We start from the raw sequence: 16,084 nt of genomic DNA, 5'->3' as shown, positions 1-16,084 counted from the left end.
ATCCCATCTCCAACCTGAATGACAAAAATCTACAATGACCTGAATGTTAGCTGAAAACACCTTCTTCTTGACACTCCTTCCCCAGTTTTGTCACAAGTTTTAAGTCATCAGCCTGTTTCACAAGCCTTTTAACACTGGCAACCCAAACAGCCAAACTGTTTTTGTTTTTTGTTTTTTTCCTTAATACAGTATTTATTTGTCTTTTCTCTGTCAAACCCTATGCCAACCACTTTCCCCAGACTGCCTGGGGAGGTATAGGAAAAGGGACACACAGGTCAGGCAAGACACAGGAGAAAGATGTGAAGCAGATACTGCTCCTTCACATGGCAAAGAGGATGAGAAAGGCCACCTTCAGGCAAAAGAACCCCATGGCCTGTGAGAGGACAAAGAGGAGAAGAGCTCTTGCTTCAGAGAAGGGTTCCTGGTAAAACCAATGATAAGGCTTCCAAATAGTCCCAATTCCAGCCCCAGAGCCAGCCACCCCAACTGTGGCAGCCCCAGCCCTGATGAACTTGGCTGCTGTGTCGATGTCCCTTGAATGGTGCTGGTGTGGAAGCTGTGGCTAGGGATAAGTGAGGTCAGGGGATGTGGGACTGCCACACTGCTGAAGCTCTAATGGGTCAGTGTCTCTGGCCGGCTCAGCAGCTGAGAGGTGCTGACCAAGGAGTAGGTGGAGAGGCATTTCGAGCAGGCCTACATTTTCAGGGGGTAGGGGGCCACGGCAAGAGAGCTGCTCCCAGTGCAGAGAAGACAGAGAGCTGCAAAACTGTTTTACTTTCAAATTTGAAATAATTGGAAATTGTGTCAATCCAAGTAACTTTAGGTACCACCTGGAAATTATTTTCCAGAAACCAATTATTACATGTAGAAAAGTGCAATGAACTGTTTAATATGCAAATACTAGTAAAAGGATGGGGTACCATATGAATAAAACAGACGCCTAATAAAACATCCTATGAAAAGAGGAGTCATGTTTTTCTTCTGTCTCAGAAACTGGGTCACTCCTTGGCACTCCAGCTTATGCTCAGAGACACATACCCGTGTTTCATTGACCCCATTCTGCATTGAATGCGTTCTCACTTTCCTGTCCTCTAACCTTGGTATATACTGTCATGCATGCATTGCTTTTTAGCTAAGTGTGATCTTCCTGAAACCCACTCAGAGCTTTTTTGGGATAAAGGTAGGTGCTAGGAAGGAAGTGTGTCCACCAAGGTGGTCCGCTCAGGTAGGCATCCCGGTTGCTCACCTGTAGCGCATGTGCTCCACGGTGTCATGGGTGAGCTTGCTGGTGATATTCTGGCTATGAGGATTACCTGGCAGGTCACAAAGACAAAGACTTAGAGTCACTACCATGATCTCTCCTTTTATGTCCTCTCAAAATCCTGTCCCTCCACCATTTCTCAAAAAACTAAGCATAAAACTACCACATGACCCAGCAATTCTACTCCTGGGTATCTACCCAAAAGAAATAAAAACTTATGTTCCCACAAAGACTTGCACATGGATGTTCATAGCAACTCTAGACTAAGATCAACTTCTGGAAACAACATAAATGTTCACTAACTGGTAAACAGATAGACAAAATACAGTACATCCACACAAAGGACAATTCTTTGGCAATAAAAAGGAACAAACCATGTCATGAATGAACTTCAAAATGCTAAGTGAAAGATTTCGGACACCAGAGCCCAGTTGTTGCATGAGTCCATGGACCACGATTCATTCCATGGACCTCATGAAAGGTCCAGCAAAGCAACTATATAGAGATACTGAAAGTAATAGATCATCAATTGCCTCGGCTGGGTGTGCAGAATCTCATGGGGGGAAAATAATGTTCCAGCTGATTCATAGCAATGGTTGCAATCACTCAGTCAAAATGCTAAAAATCATTGAATTGTATACCTGAAATAGGTGAAGTTTAGGATATACAAAATATAAGACAATAAAACCATTTAAACAAATAAAACAAAACCTTCCTCTTTTCTTGTAAGATAAGTTGGGATCCAGGAAGAGGGTTTTGGAGCTAGAAGTCAGCTCAGAGGTAGCCAGCCAGCCCAAGTCTTTCTGCAGGTACTGAGGCAGGTAGCCAGAAGCTGTGCATTGACTTCAAAGAACCAAGGGCACAACCTCAGGAGACTGCCCTCTCCTCCAAGCATGAGACAGACCATGAACCCCACTTCATTAGTCCCCATCTGGTGTCCTACCATTCCCACTGTCCCTGCAGAAGTGCACTGACCTGGATACATAAAAGGACCAGCACGTGACCCCTCATCCTCCCACTCCCAAGACTAAAGTCTCTCCCAATTTCACCCAACCCTTTGATAGCTTCTAGTCCCCCCAACCTTCATCTCCTCCCTGCATGTCCCAGAGTATTGGCATCTCCCTCAAAACTTGGTTCACAGACATGAATCCAGATGTCTGAAAAGCCTGGCATACGGGGGCAGGGGACCAGCATCTCAGAAGGTGCAGGACTGCGTCGAGCACAGCCTTCGTCATTTTGTGTTTTGTTTGTTTTAGTTTATTTTTTCCCCTAGACCACACTGAAGGGTCACACTGGATTTCTGGTCACTGCAGCAACCAGACTCACCTTGATTTTTAGCCCTGCATCATTAGGACCCCCTAGATCTCCTTGCAGCCATTTCTTAGGCTTAACACGTTTACCATAGTTGGAGCTCTTGTAAAGGTTACAGCAGAAAAACTACAGGTCTCTTTGCAAATCATAGATTAAAATCAAGATAAAGTCTCTCATTGGCACCTTTCATGAAGATTTCACCAGATTTAAAGATTGGTTGGCTGCTCAGAGCCATGATTCAAAGCCCTTAGTGTGACCTAACAGGACTGTCATGATCTGAGGCTGCTGTGGGAAGGTGGGGAACTAAGGGCTTGGGCTCTGGAGTCAAACTGCCAGGAGATTCAGCCCTCAGCTCCCCAGCTCCAGTACTTCCTGACTGTGTAGCTTTAGGTTAGTTACCTACCCTCTCTGGGGTCCCATTTGCTCACCTGTAAATCAGCCTATAGCTCTTGAGTTATTGTGAGGATGAACAAAGGTAATACAGGTAAGCATTAGGGAGATACCTGAGCCTTAGATGGGTGGTATTGATCACTATTATCATTACAAATATTATAACTGCTACTGTGGCTAGTATTAAGAAATTTCCTTTCCAAGGTAATTTTCTGAGCATGTTGTGCTGCTGATTAATGCTCTCAGTGACTGCCTATTGTTCTTAGAATAATCATCAAGCTCTTCAAAGCATCTACAATGCCCTGCCCCCACCTCCCTCTCTGTACAGACCTCTGCTTCTCTTCTACCCTCTGTGTTCCTGGGCTGCTTCCTGAAGCCCCTACCAGATCTTGGCTCCTGCTATTACCACTACCTGCAAGCTTTCTGCTCCTCTTGTCCAAGTGAAATCCAGTTCATCCTTCAGCATCCACTCCATTCCCAAGAAAGTTTTCCCTGACGTGCATGCTGCCAACCCACTGTCTCTCTGCAGATGCAGACACCAATGGCGCCAGTCACCTTTCCATAGCCCTTCACACACTTGTTAATTACATTTATTTGGAGATCATTTAATTACCATCTTGCCTACCAGGACTAGATGATAGTCTCACGGAGAAAGGGTCTGTGTTTATTTTTCTCCCATTACAGCACCATGCCCATACACCATGGTGCTTTAATAAGTATGGATTGAATGAATGAATGAATGAATGAATGAATGAATGAGTATTCCTCCTGCTGGTCCATCCTCTACACTGTAGAGTCACCACAACCACCAAACACAGCACCTTTGAACTTCTGTGCTATTCCTGACACAGACTCTTTCTTCTGGAAGTAACCTGTCTATGCCTGAACCAGAATCTTCCAACCCAACCACATCTGTTTGATACAGACTTATCCTAGTCACTTATCTGACCTCCCATCTGATATGGGGCTTATTCAGCTTTGTATGCACAGCATGGTCTCCATTTTTTTAATCCAACATTATTAAATATAGATTTATCATCTGCATGTAAGGCTATCATCAGTTTGGGTGTATATTTTTCTTTACCATAAATATTTTCCATGAGATCATTAGTGAAGTTTGTGAGTTGGCTCTGGGAGAACAAGGTGGCTCCTGCATGGTCAAGGTAGACAGTTCCTGAAAAGGATAAAAATAAATAAATAAATAAAGCTGCAGGTTGTTTCTCATAGATTGTCCAGTCATCTACATCTGGTCTGTATGAGTCTGACCAGTACCTGCTATGCATTTCAACATTACACCAGGACACTGATTTCCCTGAGTTTCTTGATATGAACTTCTTAATCCAAGTGTAGGCGTGAGCAATGGCAGAACTGCCCTTCTAATGTTGAATGACCTTTAAGACCCTGAGAGACCTTCCTGAGTAACCAGCTCTCCTATGAAGCTGGACCGGCATCCCACACTGGGGAGGTGCCCAGCAGACATTCAGGATGAATGCAGCTATGACTCATGCCCTGTCCTGGAAGTGTTCCGAGCACTTCCCTGATGGGTGAGCCTGGATTCTTCTTTCCCACACTGCTCCACAGCCCTCAAACCCAGAATAGCCTTGGGAACTGCAGAGAATTTGAAGGACCGAAACAATCTTTTCAGTCTCTCTCCTGAAGAAAGAAATGCAAACTTCATGAACATGAGATACCATGGTTTATCTATCAGCTTGGCAGAGATCAAAAGGTTGGATGCCTCACTGTGGGGGCAATGCTGGGCAGCACCCTGCTAGCACATGACTAGTAGGAAGGCTGAATTGGTACAACTTCTTTTTTTTATAATTCTTATTAATGTGTTGTAAGTATACACAATAGTGATTCCTGATGCCATATTCATACATGTATATAACAATTTGAGCAATCTAATTTTCCAGTGATTTCTCTTTCTCCACCTGCCTCCCTCAGTACTGTTCCTCATGGAACAGTCAGTCATGGCAGCACAAGTAGCACTTTAAAATGCAGATACTCGGTGCTGCGTTGTAGCTCAGAAGTAGAGTGCTTGCCTAGTAGATGGGAGGCACTGAGTTCAATTCTCAACACCACATAAAAATAAATGAATAAAATAAAGGTATTGTGTTCATCTATAAGTAAAAAAGTATTTTTAAAATGAAGACACTCTTTGACATAGCAATTCCCCCTCCAGGTATTTTATTTTATAAGACCCAGGCTTTTGTGAAATTATCTGTATATGAGGGTATTCAGTGCCATATTTATTGTAATAGCAAAAGAATAATGACAAATGTCTATCAGCATGTACTTTAAGGAAAGAATTATTGAGGACCAAGCTAGTACACTATAAGCAGTGATATGGAAAAAATTCTGAGATGCACTTTCAACAGCATATGAAGTGAATAGATCCATTTGTTCCTTTGTTCACTTAACAATATTTTTTTAGTTGGGTAGGGTGAATTTTTATTTTATAACAACTTTACTGAGCTATAATCCATAAGCCATGAAATTCATCCTCTTAAATTACACATGCAGTGGTTTTTAATATATTAATAATGTTATGCAACTATCACTACTAATTTTAAAACATTTTCATTCACCCCAAAAAAACCATAACCATTACCATTCATACCCCAAGTCCCCCCAGCCTTAGTCCCTGGCAGTCACTAGTTTAACCTTCTGTTTCCAAAGATTTGCCTATTCTGGATATTTCATATAAATGAAGTCATTCAATATGTATTCTTTTGTAACTGGCTCTTTTGCTTGGGGTTATGTTTTCAAAATGTACCAATATCTAAGCATATATCAGAACTTCACTCTTGGGCTGGGGAGATAGCTCAGTTGGAAAAGTGCTTGCCTTGTAAGCACAAAGCCATGGGTTCAATTCCCAGCACCACAAAAAAAAAAAAAAAAGAACTTCACTCTTTTTATGACTGAATGAATATGCCACATTTTGTTTATCCATTAATCTGCTGGTGAACATTTGGGGTTTGTCCTCACTCTTTGTCTGTTATAAAAAATGCTACCATAAATATTAGTGTACAAGTTTTTACATGGACATGTGTTTTGTTCCATTCAGTAGGGTGTTTTGTGTATCCACTGGAACACACACGTAGTTTAGTATTCAATTGTCTCTTCTTGTAGTCATTGTTGCTTAAGTTTTTGATGTCATAAGCTGTTACTAATCCAGTGTCCTGAGGATCTATGCTTGAGTATTCTTCTAACAGTTTTATAGTTTTTGCTCTTACATTTAGGTCATTATTGATTTTGAACTAATTTTTGAATACAGTGTGAGGTAGGCGGCAGGTAGATATCCAGTTGTCCCAACATCATTTCTTGAAGAGACCATATTCTTTCACCTGTTGAATAGTTTTAGCATCCCTGATGGAAATAAATTGGCCACAGATGTATATGTTTCTTTCTAGATCCACAATTCGATTCTAATGGTCTCTATGTCTATTCAATTTATATTGAATCTGTACATCAGTGTAGTGATTATTGCCATTTTAACAATGTTAAGTCTTGGGCTGGGATTGTGGCTCAGATATAGAGCACTCCCCTAGCATGCATGAGGCCCTGGGTTTAATCCTCAGCACCACACAAAAATAAAAGGTATTGTGTCTACCTACAACTAAAAATATATATTTTTAAAAAACAATATTAAGTCTTCCAATCCATGAATACAGGTTGTTTTCCCATTTATTTAGGTCTTTAATTTCTTTCAATGATGTTTTGCAGTTTTCATTGTATGTCTTGCACTTATTTATTTATTTACTCATTTATTGGTACTGGGGATTGAACCCAGAGGCACTTTACCACTGAGTTACATCCTCAGTCCTCTTTATTTTTTATTTTGAGACAGAGTCTCATTAAGTTGCTGAGACTAGCCTTTAACTTGTGATCCTCTTGCAAGTCACTGGGATTAAAGATAGGCAACATGGAACCCACCTATTTTTTTATTTACTATTTTTCTTCTCTCCTTCTTCTTCCTCTTCTTCTGCCTCCTCCTCCTCTTCCTCTTTTTCTGCCTCCTCCTCCTCCTTCTTTGGTACCAGAGATTGAACCCAGGGGCACTTAACCACCAAGCCACAACCCAGCCCTTTTTTATATTTTATTAGAGATAGAGTCTCACTGAGTTGCTTAGGATCTCAATAAGTTGCTGAGCCTGGTTTTGAATTCCAGATCCTCCTGCCTCAGCCTCCTGAGTCACTGGGACTATAGGCATGCACCACCATGCCTGGTTATCTTCTATTTCTTTTAATAATTTTTTCTTGTATGTTTCATTCTTTTTAAAACTATAAGAATTATTTTTCTAATTTCACTTTCATATTATCCATTGCCAGGGTCTAGAAACTGGCTTGATCTTTGCACATTGACCTTGTGTCCTATAAGCTTGCTGAACTTGATTTTTAATACTCTTACTTTGGTGTGTGCATTCCTTAGAATTTTCTACAGCCAAAATTATGTTACCAGTAAGTAGAAATATTTTCTTTCTTTCTTTCTAATCTGGTTGTCTTTTATTCCACTTTCTTGCCTAATTGCCTTGACTAGAACCTTCAGTACAATGTTGAATAAAAGTAGTAAGAACAGAAATCTTGTCTTGTTCCACATCTCAGGAGGAAGGTTTTCAGTCTTTCTCCACTAAGTACGATGCTATCTGTGGATGATTTCATGATGACCTTTATCAACTTCATTAAATTTCCATATATAAAATAACAGGTCAAGGACCTTTTATTTTTTATTTATATGTGGTGCTGAGTATCAAACCCAGGGCCTCCTGCCAGGCAAGTGCTCTACCACTGGGCCACAACTCCAGGCCCTTAAATTTCCTTTTATTTCTAATATATTGAGTGGGGGTTTTTTTGTTGTTTCTTTTTTTTTTTTTTTTTTTTTTTTTTTTTTTTTGGCGGGTGGGGTACCAGGGATTGAACTCAGGGGTACTTGATCACTGAGTCACATCCCCAGCACCATTTTGTATTTTATTTAGAGACAGGGTCTCACTGAGTTGCTTATCACCTTGCCATTGCTGAGGTTGGTTTTGAACTCGCAATCTTCCTGCCTCAACCTCCTGAGCTATTGGAATTACAGGTGTGCACCACCATGCCCAGCTCCATTGAGTATTTTTACATTCAATAAATCTTTGTTGAGCATTTACTTTGTAGCAGGCACTGTTCTAAGAATTGGGGACACAACATTGAAAAAATAGAAGCTAGCATGATAGTGGCAGAGAAAGACCATGAACAAATAAATGCAGACTATGGCAGGTAGCAAGAAATGTTATGACTCACTTGGGAAAGATTTTTTAAAAGTATACACACATACAAATCTAAATAACCACCAAAAAGGCACACAAGACACAGTGACAACATTTGACTCTGGGATGGCTTCAATGGCTGCAGCTAGATTGAGAGAGAGTTTTCTTGGTCATTCTTCCATTTCATTTGGCACCTTTTGAATCTGATACCACTAAAATATACAGTCTAAATTTTTTTTAAATAAGGTTCTTTTTTTTTTTTTTTTTTTTTTATCAATGCCTCAGAAATAAAACTCTAAAGTTAAAATAAAGGATTTTGTTCATCCAGGCTTCAAAGCTCAACAGTGCTCACGTGAAATTCCAGTGCACGGTTGAGGCCCACCTGACTCCTTTGGAGCCCCATGCACTTGCCCAGCATCTTCTGCCGGACCACTTAGGGAAAGCTTTCTCTGTCCTTTGGTCCAGCAGTTAATTTTGAAAAAAGAAAATAAAAGCAACTGTGTTCGATCACCCAAGGTCTGATCTTAGGAGGTAGAGCAGCAAAGTGGTTAACAGTGCAGAATTCAAGTCAACCAACCTGGATTAAATTATGGCTCCACCACTAACCAGTCTGGGATCTTGTTCCTAGTTCTGCAGATGGGATGGGGACTAAATGAGTTGCTATATGACAACACCCAGTTCAGTGCCTGGCACAGAGTAAACACCCCACAGTTTTAGCCGACATTAGAAGCAGGCAAAAGTCTCAAAGCCAAGGAAAAGAATTCCAGGTCTGTTCTGGGCCATGTCCCTGCAATTTTTTTTTTTTTTTAATATTTTTCAGTTGTAGATGGACACAATATCTTTACTTAATTATTTATTTATTTTTATGTGGTGCTGAGGATCGAACCCAGGGCCTCACGCATTTGAGGCAAGTGCTCTACCACTGAGCTACTGCCCCAGCCCTTCCTGCAATTCTTGTTGCATACAGTGAGTGGGTACCAATCAGCTTCCTAAGACTTCAACCAAATCTATGTATTCAATACACTCCCTTCACTAAGACGAGGAAATTCCCAAACAACAGGTTCGGCAAAACATTTCAGCACGTAAAGTTTCAGCATTTAATTATATAGAGCCACCATTTAGCCAGATACATTTTCAAACCCCCAGAAAACCTTCAGGGAGGGCGGGAAAGAAGAGAAGGTGAAGCTTATATTATTTTGGTTCAGTTGGTTGGTTTGTTCTTTCCTGCCCTCTCTCCAGTTCATTTATTTCCATAAGGCAGAAAAAAAGTAAACCCGATCTGAAACTCCCAGACAACCCAAATGTAGAGAAAATGCTAGGAATTGTGCTACATAAAGGACACGCAAAACACTGTCACAATTGCAGTTGATGTTAAAAGGGCTCCAAATGCCCTGGCTGGCTCATCTCCATTTTCCACTTGTTCCCTGAAGAACCAGAGTGAAACCAAGAGGAACTCAGAACATACCTCTGCTTTTCAGGGTAGTGTTGGGAGAAGTCAGTCAATGGAGGGTGTGAGGGATGGAGTTTAGAGGAGATTTAGGAGATTAAGGAGGTGTGTTGCTAGAAGAATTACCAACTGAATGGCAGAATGGGATTTGCTTCTAAAGAATAGAGGGCCTCCCTCCCTCTGCACCTGTGGGTATTCTCAGTGTAAGACTTTATTTCTTTGTGGAAGATTTCTGTAATAAGAAGAGAGAAAGAGGGATGAAAGGTGTCTCCAGCAGTTGACAGTGTGACACAGAAGAATGGGAAGGGAGTTGAGAGGGTGGTGGCAAAGACCACCTGTCCGTCCTGACTCTTCCTTGGCTTAAGTATAGAGGGGGCCACACAAGGAGGAAGCTATGGCCCTCAAAATCCCCCAAAAGGAAAAAAAAAAAAGTTATCACTGAAAACACACGAAAATGACTCAAAGATGAGCAGTCACCAGTTATCACGAGGAGATAAATAAACCAAGATATCCTGGCCCATGGCCTGCCCACTTCACCTGCTCCCTTCTACCCTTGGGCACGGGGTTCTGAGGCTTGACTAAATCCCCAATACTACAACTCAAGTTTCCCGGCACAAGAGCTAGTCCTGAACCCACAGCAAGTGGGCTGGGGTCAGTCATCGCCAGCTTGATCTTGATTTCCAATTCAGTCAGCAGGTTCCACAAAGGCACGCCACGATCCCGGTCTTCGTGTCCAATTTACTGGCTTGACCTGTTCTTGAAAACTCAAATTGCAGGGTTCGCTAATTCTTCTAGTCCCCCAGAGAGCTAGAGCTCGGAAGAGCTGGGAGGCATTGTTCCGATTGCGGGAAGGAGAAAAATGAGATTTTGGAAATAAAAGCTAGTCATGGTCCATGTCATTGGAGTCTGGGGCGCCGCCTTGGGAGACCCCTGCCCCACGGCCTCTGCCTCTCGGTCCCCACCCCGCAGGGACACTCTCCCAACTGGCTGGCTGCCACGCACCGCTCCGGTCTCAGGGCGTGCATCAGAGCAGTCAAGGCCGCGGGACCTCTTGCATTTTGCAACCCTGGTGGTGTAGTTGGACCTTTAGAATGCGGGGTGGGAGGGTGTCTCACGACAACAGAGGGCAAGAAGACTCTTAAGCCCGTTCGCCGAGGGTGGAGAAAGGTGCAGAGTCTAGATTGTCCTGCACTGGAAAGTCTACGGAGCAATAGAAGCAGCAAGAAGTCTCGGGGTTTACAGGTGGAATGAGGGAGCCACGTCCATGAAGCCGACGCATGGACACATCCTTCTTACTCTTTTCGATTCAACATGCGCCGCTCCCACCGGAGCAAAAGCTCCTTTAACGCGGGACCCAGGAGCCGCGTGCTCCCCACGCCTGCCTCACCTGCCAGGCGGCCGAACTCGCTCTCCCGCATCTCGAGCAGGCTGCGCGGGCCGTATCCGTAGGCGAGGCGCGCGGCGCTCGAGTCCCGGAACCGCGTGAAGGACAGCAGCTCGGCCCCGGGCTCTGCTGCCCCGCTAGCCATGGCCCAAGACGTCCAAGTTGGCGGGGTCCGGGAAGTGCACAAGACCGACCCACCGCGACTCCGCCCCGGCCGCGCCTCCAGGGCCGCACCGGTCCGCGGCCCGGGGGCGGCGCCTCGCTGGACTGTCCCGCTTGCTCCCCGGCGCGCTGACTCACGGGGTTTCACTTCTGTCCAGTCTTTTTACACCTGGGGCCCAGTGAGCGAGTGCCCGCTTTTGCTCTTTGAACAAATTCCCATTGTAGCCCGCGGAGATGCCCAGACACCTGGAATGCAAAATCCTTGTTTAGCTATGTGTCATGGAAATGCAAGTGACCGAAGCAACCAAGTGTTTTTCCTGCGGGGCATCCTGAAACCCCTGAATCTAATCCGCATAGCGACCCCGGGGACCTTCATCCACCGTGGTGCGAGCCGGCAACTGTGCAGCGGGAGTTTGCGAAGGGATTTGGATTTCTCCAGCTGCTGCTCCCCAGTGGGACGTGTGCTCCGCGTTTCTGAGAATGTGGCTAAACCAAGGATAGAAAAGGAAAACCATTAGGGAATCCACAGGCTGGTTAATAAAGCTCTCTGCGACTGCGCACGGTTGGAACCGGGAAGCTTGGGTGCGACCGGGACACGAGCGCCTCCTCTGCTCCGCCCTCGGGCCGCACCCGAACAGAGAGCCGGGTCTGAGCAGCAATGTCCTGGGTCATTAATGCGTCAAGAGGGAGAGGCTGGGAAACCATGTGAGGGAAGTGAGAGATTGGCGGCCTGGAGGGATCAGGTGCACAAATGACGGTGGGGGCAGGTAACAGCGGGAGGGTGGGGTACAAGCGATCCCAGATGCGGAGCCGGCTACCAGAGACGCGAGACCAGGTGGAAGGAGACAGGTACTTTGACTCCAGATGAGGCACCGGGTAAGGAACTATGCCTACAGTCATGCTGCCAGCCTGCCATCATCTCCTCACCTGGTCCAACTGCTGCTACTGTAGCCTAAGAGGAACCTGAGCTGGTTCATGCTGAGGTCCCAGGAGACCAGCTTCTGCACCTAGAGTTTACAGCTTTGTAGGGAAACAGCTCTTTCCACTCCTGGAGACCTCTATTATGCACTTAAAAATCTCTCCCACTGCACCGAGGTTTTGGCCCTGGTCTAACTCCTAGGGCCTCGCCTCGTGATGATATCTCCTCAAATGTCCTTGGTTCAAAGTTAACGAATCCCACTTACAGGGTTCCCTCTCAATAGGCTACATCTGCAAGAATCTCCACTATATATAAGGCATCCATTCACATATTCTTTCATTCATTGGCTTGGCCAAAGGTGAATGAGTGCTTCTCAGAATTAGACTCTGTGGTGGTAGAGGAAGAAAGCAGGGAGGGTTTAGGGAGAGGTTTTAGTAAGTCTTCAAGTTGCGCTGAGGAACTAGAATTTTATTTTGAAGATTTTGGAGCAAGAAAGTGCCCACGGAAGTGATTTAAGTCGAACTATCTAATGACCATGACCAGACTGGATGAAGCAGTGAGAATTGGGGCCAGGGAAACCAGCTGTAACTTCTTGCAAATGTCCAGGCTCCAGTCCCTGGAGATGAAGCCTAAGGCTTTGGCAGGGGCATTCCTTTGGTGTTCTTGGACATATTCTCCCCACAAGGAACATAGCAGGCATTGGAATGACAATGTCAGTAAAGCTGAGAGCAGAGGCCTTCTCATGAAAGCCAAGGGTGAGGGTTAGGGTTAGAGTTAAGGGGGAAGAGAACTTCCCTATCAGGGGAATGCAGGGAGACCTTCCCAGAGGGTCCCAGAGGAGAAAGCAGGGGAGAAAGGCAGTCTTCCATGTGCAAAAGCCTAGAGATAGCAAGTAGCTCAGAAGATTCCAAAAGCAGGACATTCTCTGAGGCTGAGACATTCTGGAGCTGGGTGAGGATGAAGGGTGGGATGAAGAGCAAGGGAAATGAGTGGAGTCAGACTGCAATGCAGAGCAGGAACCTGGTTTTGGTCAGGTAGGGACAGGAAAATGTTTGGGAGTCTCTAGGACAGTGATTGGACCTTTGGTGGCACTGAGGAGGGAGTTGATTCAGGGAGGCTGCAGACAGCACTGTCTGTCTGAGATTGAGTAGGAGTCCTGGTGAGGAGCAGTGAGGGCTGATCTGAGGCCCAGATGGTTCAGAAGTTTTGGATTTAGGGACAGATGAGGCCTAAGGAGGACTGGCTGGGAGTATGTGGTGCTGTGTGTGGGAGAGACTGAATGAATGCAGGGAGGAGGGGCTCAGGCACAAGGAAATAATTTGGAGCTTAAATCAGGACTTTTAAGTAGGAATTCAGGCCCAGGGCTCAAGAATAATGGAGTGTTTAGAGTTGGAGACACAGTCATATGGAGGACTTGTGAAGATGGCACCTCAGGAGCTCAGGAAAGGGGGGTGGAGCTATGGGATCAGTGGCACTTAAGGGTTGTCCGCCTCATCTGTAGATGGTGAGAAGGTTGAGTAGAGGGGAGTGAGCCAGAGCAGAATGCCAGGGAGGTCTCTAAGGCTGGGAGGCCGGTTAGGAGAAGGATTAGCAATTATTAAACTTGCCGGTCAGGTGTCATCCTGACCTAAGTGAGAACAGTTCTGTTATCTGGGTGGGCTTGGTGGTGCCATTATAATGGTCTCGTCTTAAATGGTGAGGAAGAGTAGAGGCTATCTAGCCTCTGGCTAGTCCTGGAAGACCTTTGCCTCTCAGTCTTGGAGGGCGAGGGTGGTGGTGTGTCAGCAATTATGATGGATCAAACCTCCTACCAAACTGTCAAGATGTGGGGGTGGGTTATTTCCAAGAAGGTCAAATTTGGTTTGGATAATGAAATTAATTTAGTATTTCCTGTTAGCATGAAATACACACCTCCCTGCTGAAGAGATCCTGCAGAGCTAGATATTAAGGTAGCTAGGAAACAAGAAGGCAGGCACAGCCGTGGGACAGGTTTCTGCTAAAGCTGGCAGTGTGCCCTGGTTGAAGCAACTTGAGAGCAGTGGAAAAAAGGACCAGAAACCCCAGGAAGCTCCCTCCCCTGGAGTGAAATGAGACCTTTGCTGTGAATAGAAGCTAAAAGGGCAGCTTGAAATCACGACATGGTTGGGAACAAGGCTCCATTATATCTACACTCAAAATGTTCAAAACAACAAAACCCCACCAGTACTAGGCAGACCACAGGACGGAGAGGGTGGGAACACCCAGAAGATCTTCCTGAAGTTGCTTCCTTGGGGGTTTGGCTTCTCCCCGTGTTCATTCTGGAGCAGGCCCTCCGGGCCAGGCCAGTCCTTTCTCAGTCCATTCTGGGCTGATACCTTACCTCCCTCCTGCTCTTCGCCTCCTAACTCTTTAAGCCACCAAGACAAAGAAAGGATTAGATACCATGTATTCTATTTACTGCCTGGCAGCTTACATTTGCAAATGCTTCCTCTCCCAGCCATCTTCGTGATCAAGTTTACTCATCTTACCTCAGCAAAGATGTGACAATACACTGTGCTAGATGCTGTGGACAAAAAGAAAACCATCGGATGCCCCCATGTTTAGGCTTTGGTAGGCTTCTATAATGGTCTTGTGTTGGTTGCTCATCCAGCACCCATTGTCCCTCTGGTTTTGCTTTGGGAAAACCACCCAAAAAGAGCAGTCATTTGGTCTCAGGGGGACTAACCATGCCTCCAGCTCCAGGATAGTTCATCTCATGCTTCATGACATCCTATGTGCAGGTCCCAGTCACTCAATGTGTGACTTTCTCTTGCTTTGTGATTGGTATAGGGATAGTCAGTCAGAGTAAAGTTAGGGACGTGATGTTTAAAGGTTATATGCAGGAAATATGTCATCTCAGAGGCTGTTTGCATTCCTCTGCAGACTTAGGAGAAAGCTGACCTGGAAAGGGCAGAGGTGAGAAAATTAAAGAAAAGGAAATAGGGACCTGATCAAACTATTCCTGAAACCTGTCCTACCGCTCTACTCTCTTTTCTTTTATGTGAGCCAATAATTCCTTTTGGCCATTTGAAATGACCTTCTTACAACAGAAAGCATCTCATTGAAATAGCTTAAGACATATACACAAATAGTATAAAGTGGCAAATAACAAAAAAGAATCAGAACAAAATATTATGTAATATAGAGGAAGGAAGGAATACTGGAAACAATGAGATTAAGAAAGGCTTTTAGGGGCTGGGGTTGTAGATTTATGGCAGAGAGCTTACCTACCACATGTGAGGTACTGAGTTTGATCCTCAGCACCACATAAAAATGAATAAGTAAATAAAGGTATTTTGTCCAACTGCAACTAAAATTTCTTTTTTTTTTTTGAAGAAAGACTCTTAGGAGGTGGTGGCATGAACTGAGGAGTACTTAATCATAATAGTGACAGATGCAAATTATTGCTGTCTTATTATTTTCATGCATTGGCCTATTTAATCCTCAAAATAACCCACAAAGCAGTTACTTTTTATGAAATGAGATTATCATTTGTTCTCTTTCTCCCAGAATAAAGCACCCCAATGCTCCACTGAGAAGATGGCCATTTATGATACAGATTTGGTTTCTCGGCTTCTCTTGACACCAGGTATGGCCACAAAACCAAATTCTGGCCAAGGAGAATGGGCAGAACTGTGTAGGACTTCCAAGAAACTTCTTTAAGGTTAGAGACAGGCCTTTTCTTATGTCTTCCTCCTTTCTGCTACCTGGAGTGCAGAGCTCATGGCAGGTGACCAAGCAGACATCCTGGCAGGTAGAAGCCACAGATGGCAGAATAAAATGACCCTGGGATCCGGATCATATTGAGAAGTTCCATGCCCATCGTGGTCAGCCTAACTGAACTTCTTTTACTTTAAAGAGAAATTTTCTAACTTGTACAAATCAGGAAAACCGTTTTGCATTTTCTTTCATACACAGTTGAATTTAAGCCAGACTAATATTTTACTTAC

General features: G+C 44.5%; 1 protein-coding gene and 1 pseudogene across 2 annotated transcripts in view; both read right to left on the bottom strand.

The window, feature by feature from the left end:
• Positions 1–11,266, bottom strand: part of Mocos (molybdenum cofactor sulfurase) — a 48,543-nt gene extending 37,277 nt beyond the window's left edge. The window contains exons 1-3 of one of the 2 annotated variants that reach the window (XR_007105249.1): positions 11,039–11,266; positions 4,047–4,136; positions 1,247–1,313 (exon numbers count right to left, since the gene is read on the bottom strand). Coding sequence is in view for 1 of the 2 variants with exons in the window: in XM_047527024.1 (XP_047382980.1) it covers positions 1,247–1,313; positions 4,047–4,136; positions 11,039–11,180 (299 nt within the window). In the remaining variant the exon portion in view is untranslated. The remainder of the gene's footprint in view (positions 1–1,246; positions 1,314–4,046; positions 4,137–11,038) is intronic. The other variant, XM_047527024.1, reaches the window with a different exon arrangement.
• LOC124965862 (ATP synthase F(0) complex subunit C2, mitochondrial-like) lies at positions 320–711 on the bottom strand (annotated as a pseudogene).
• Positions 11,267–16,084: the final 4,818 nt, after the last annotated feature.

Source organism: Sciurus carolinensis, chromosome 15, assembly GCF_902686445.1.
Source record: "Sciurus carolinensis chromosome 15, mSciCar1.2, whole genome shotgun sequence".
NCBI classification, from domain to species: domain Eukaryota; kingdom Metazoa; phylum Chordata; class Mammalia; order Rodentia; family Sciuridae; genus Sciurus; species Sciurus carolinensis.
The sequence above is the reverse complement of the archived record's forward strand: the minus strand, read 5'-3'. Positions and strand labels throughout refer to the sequence as shown.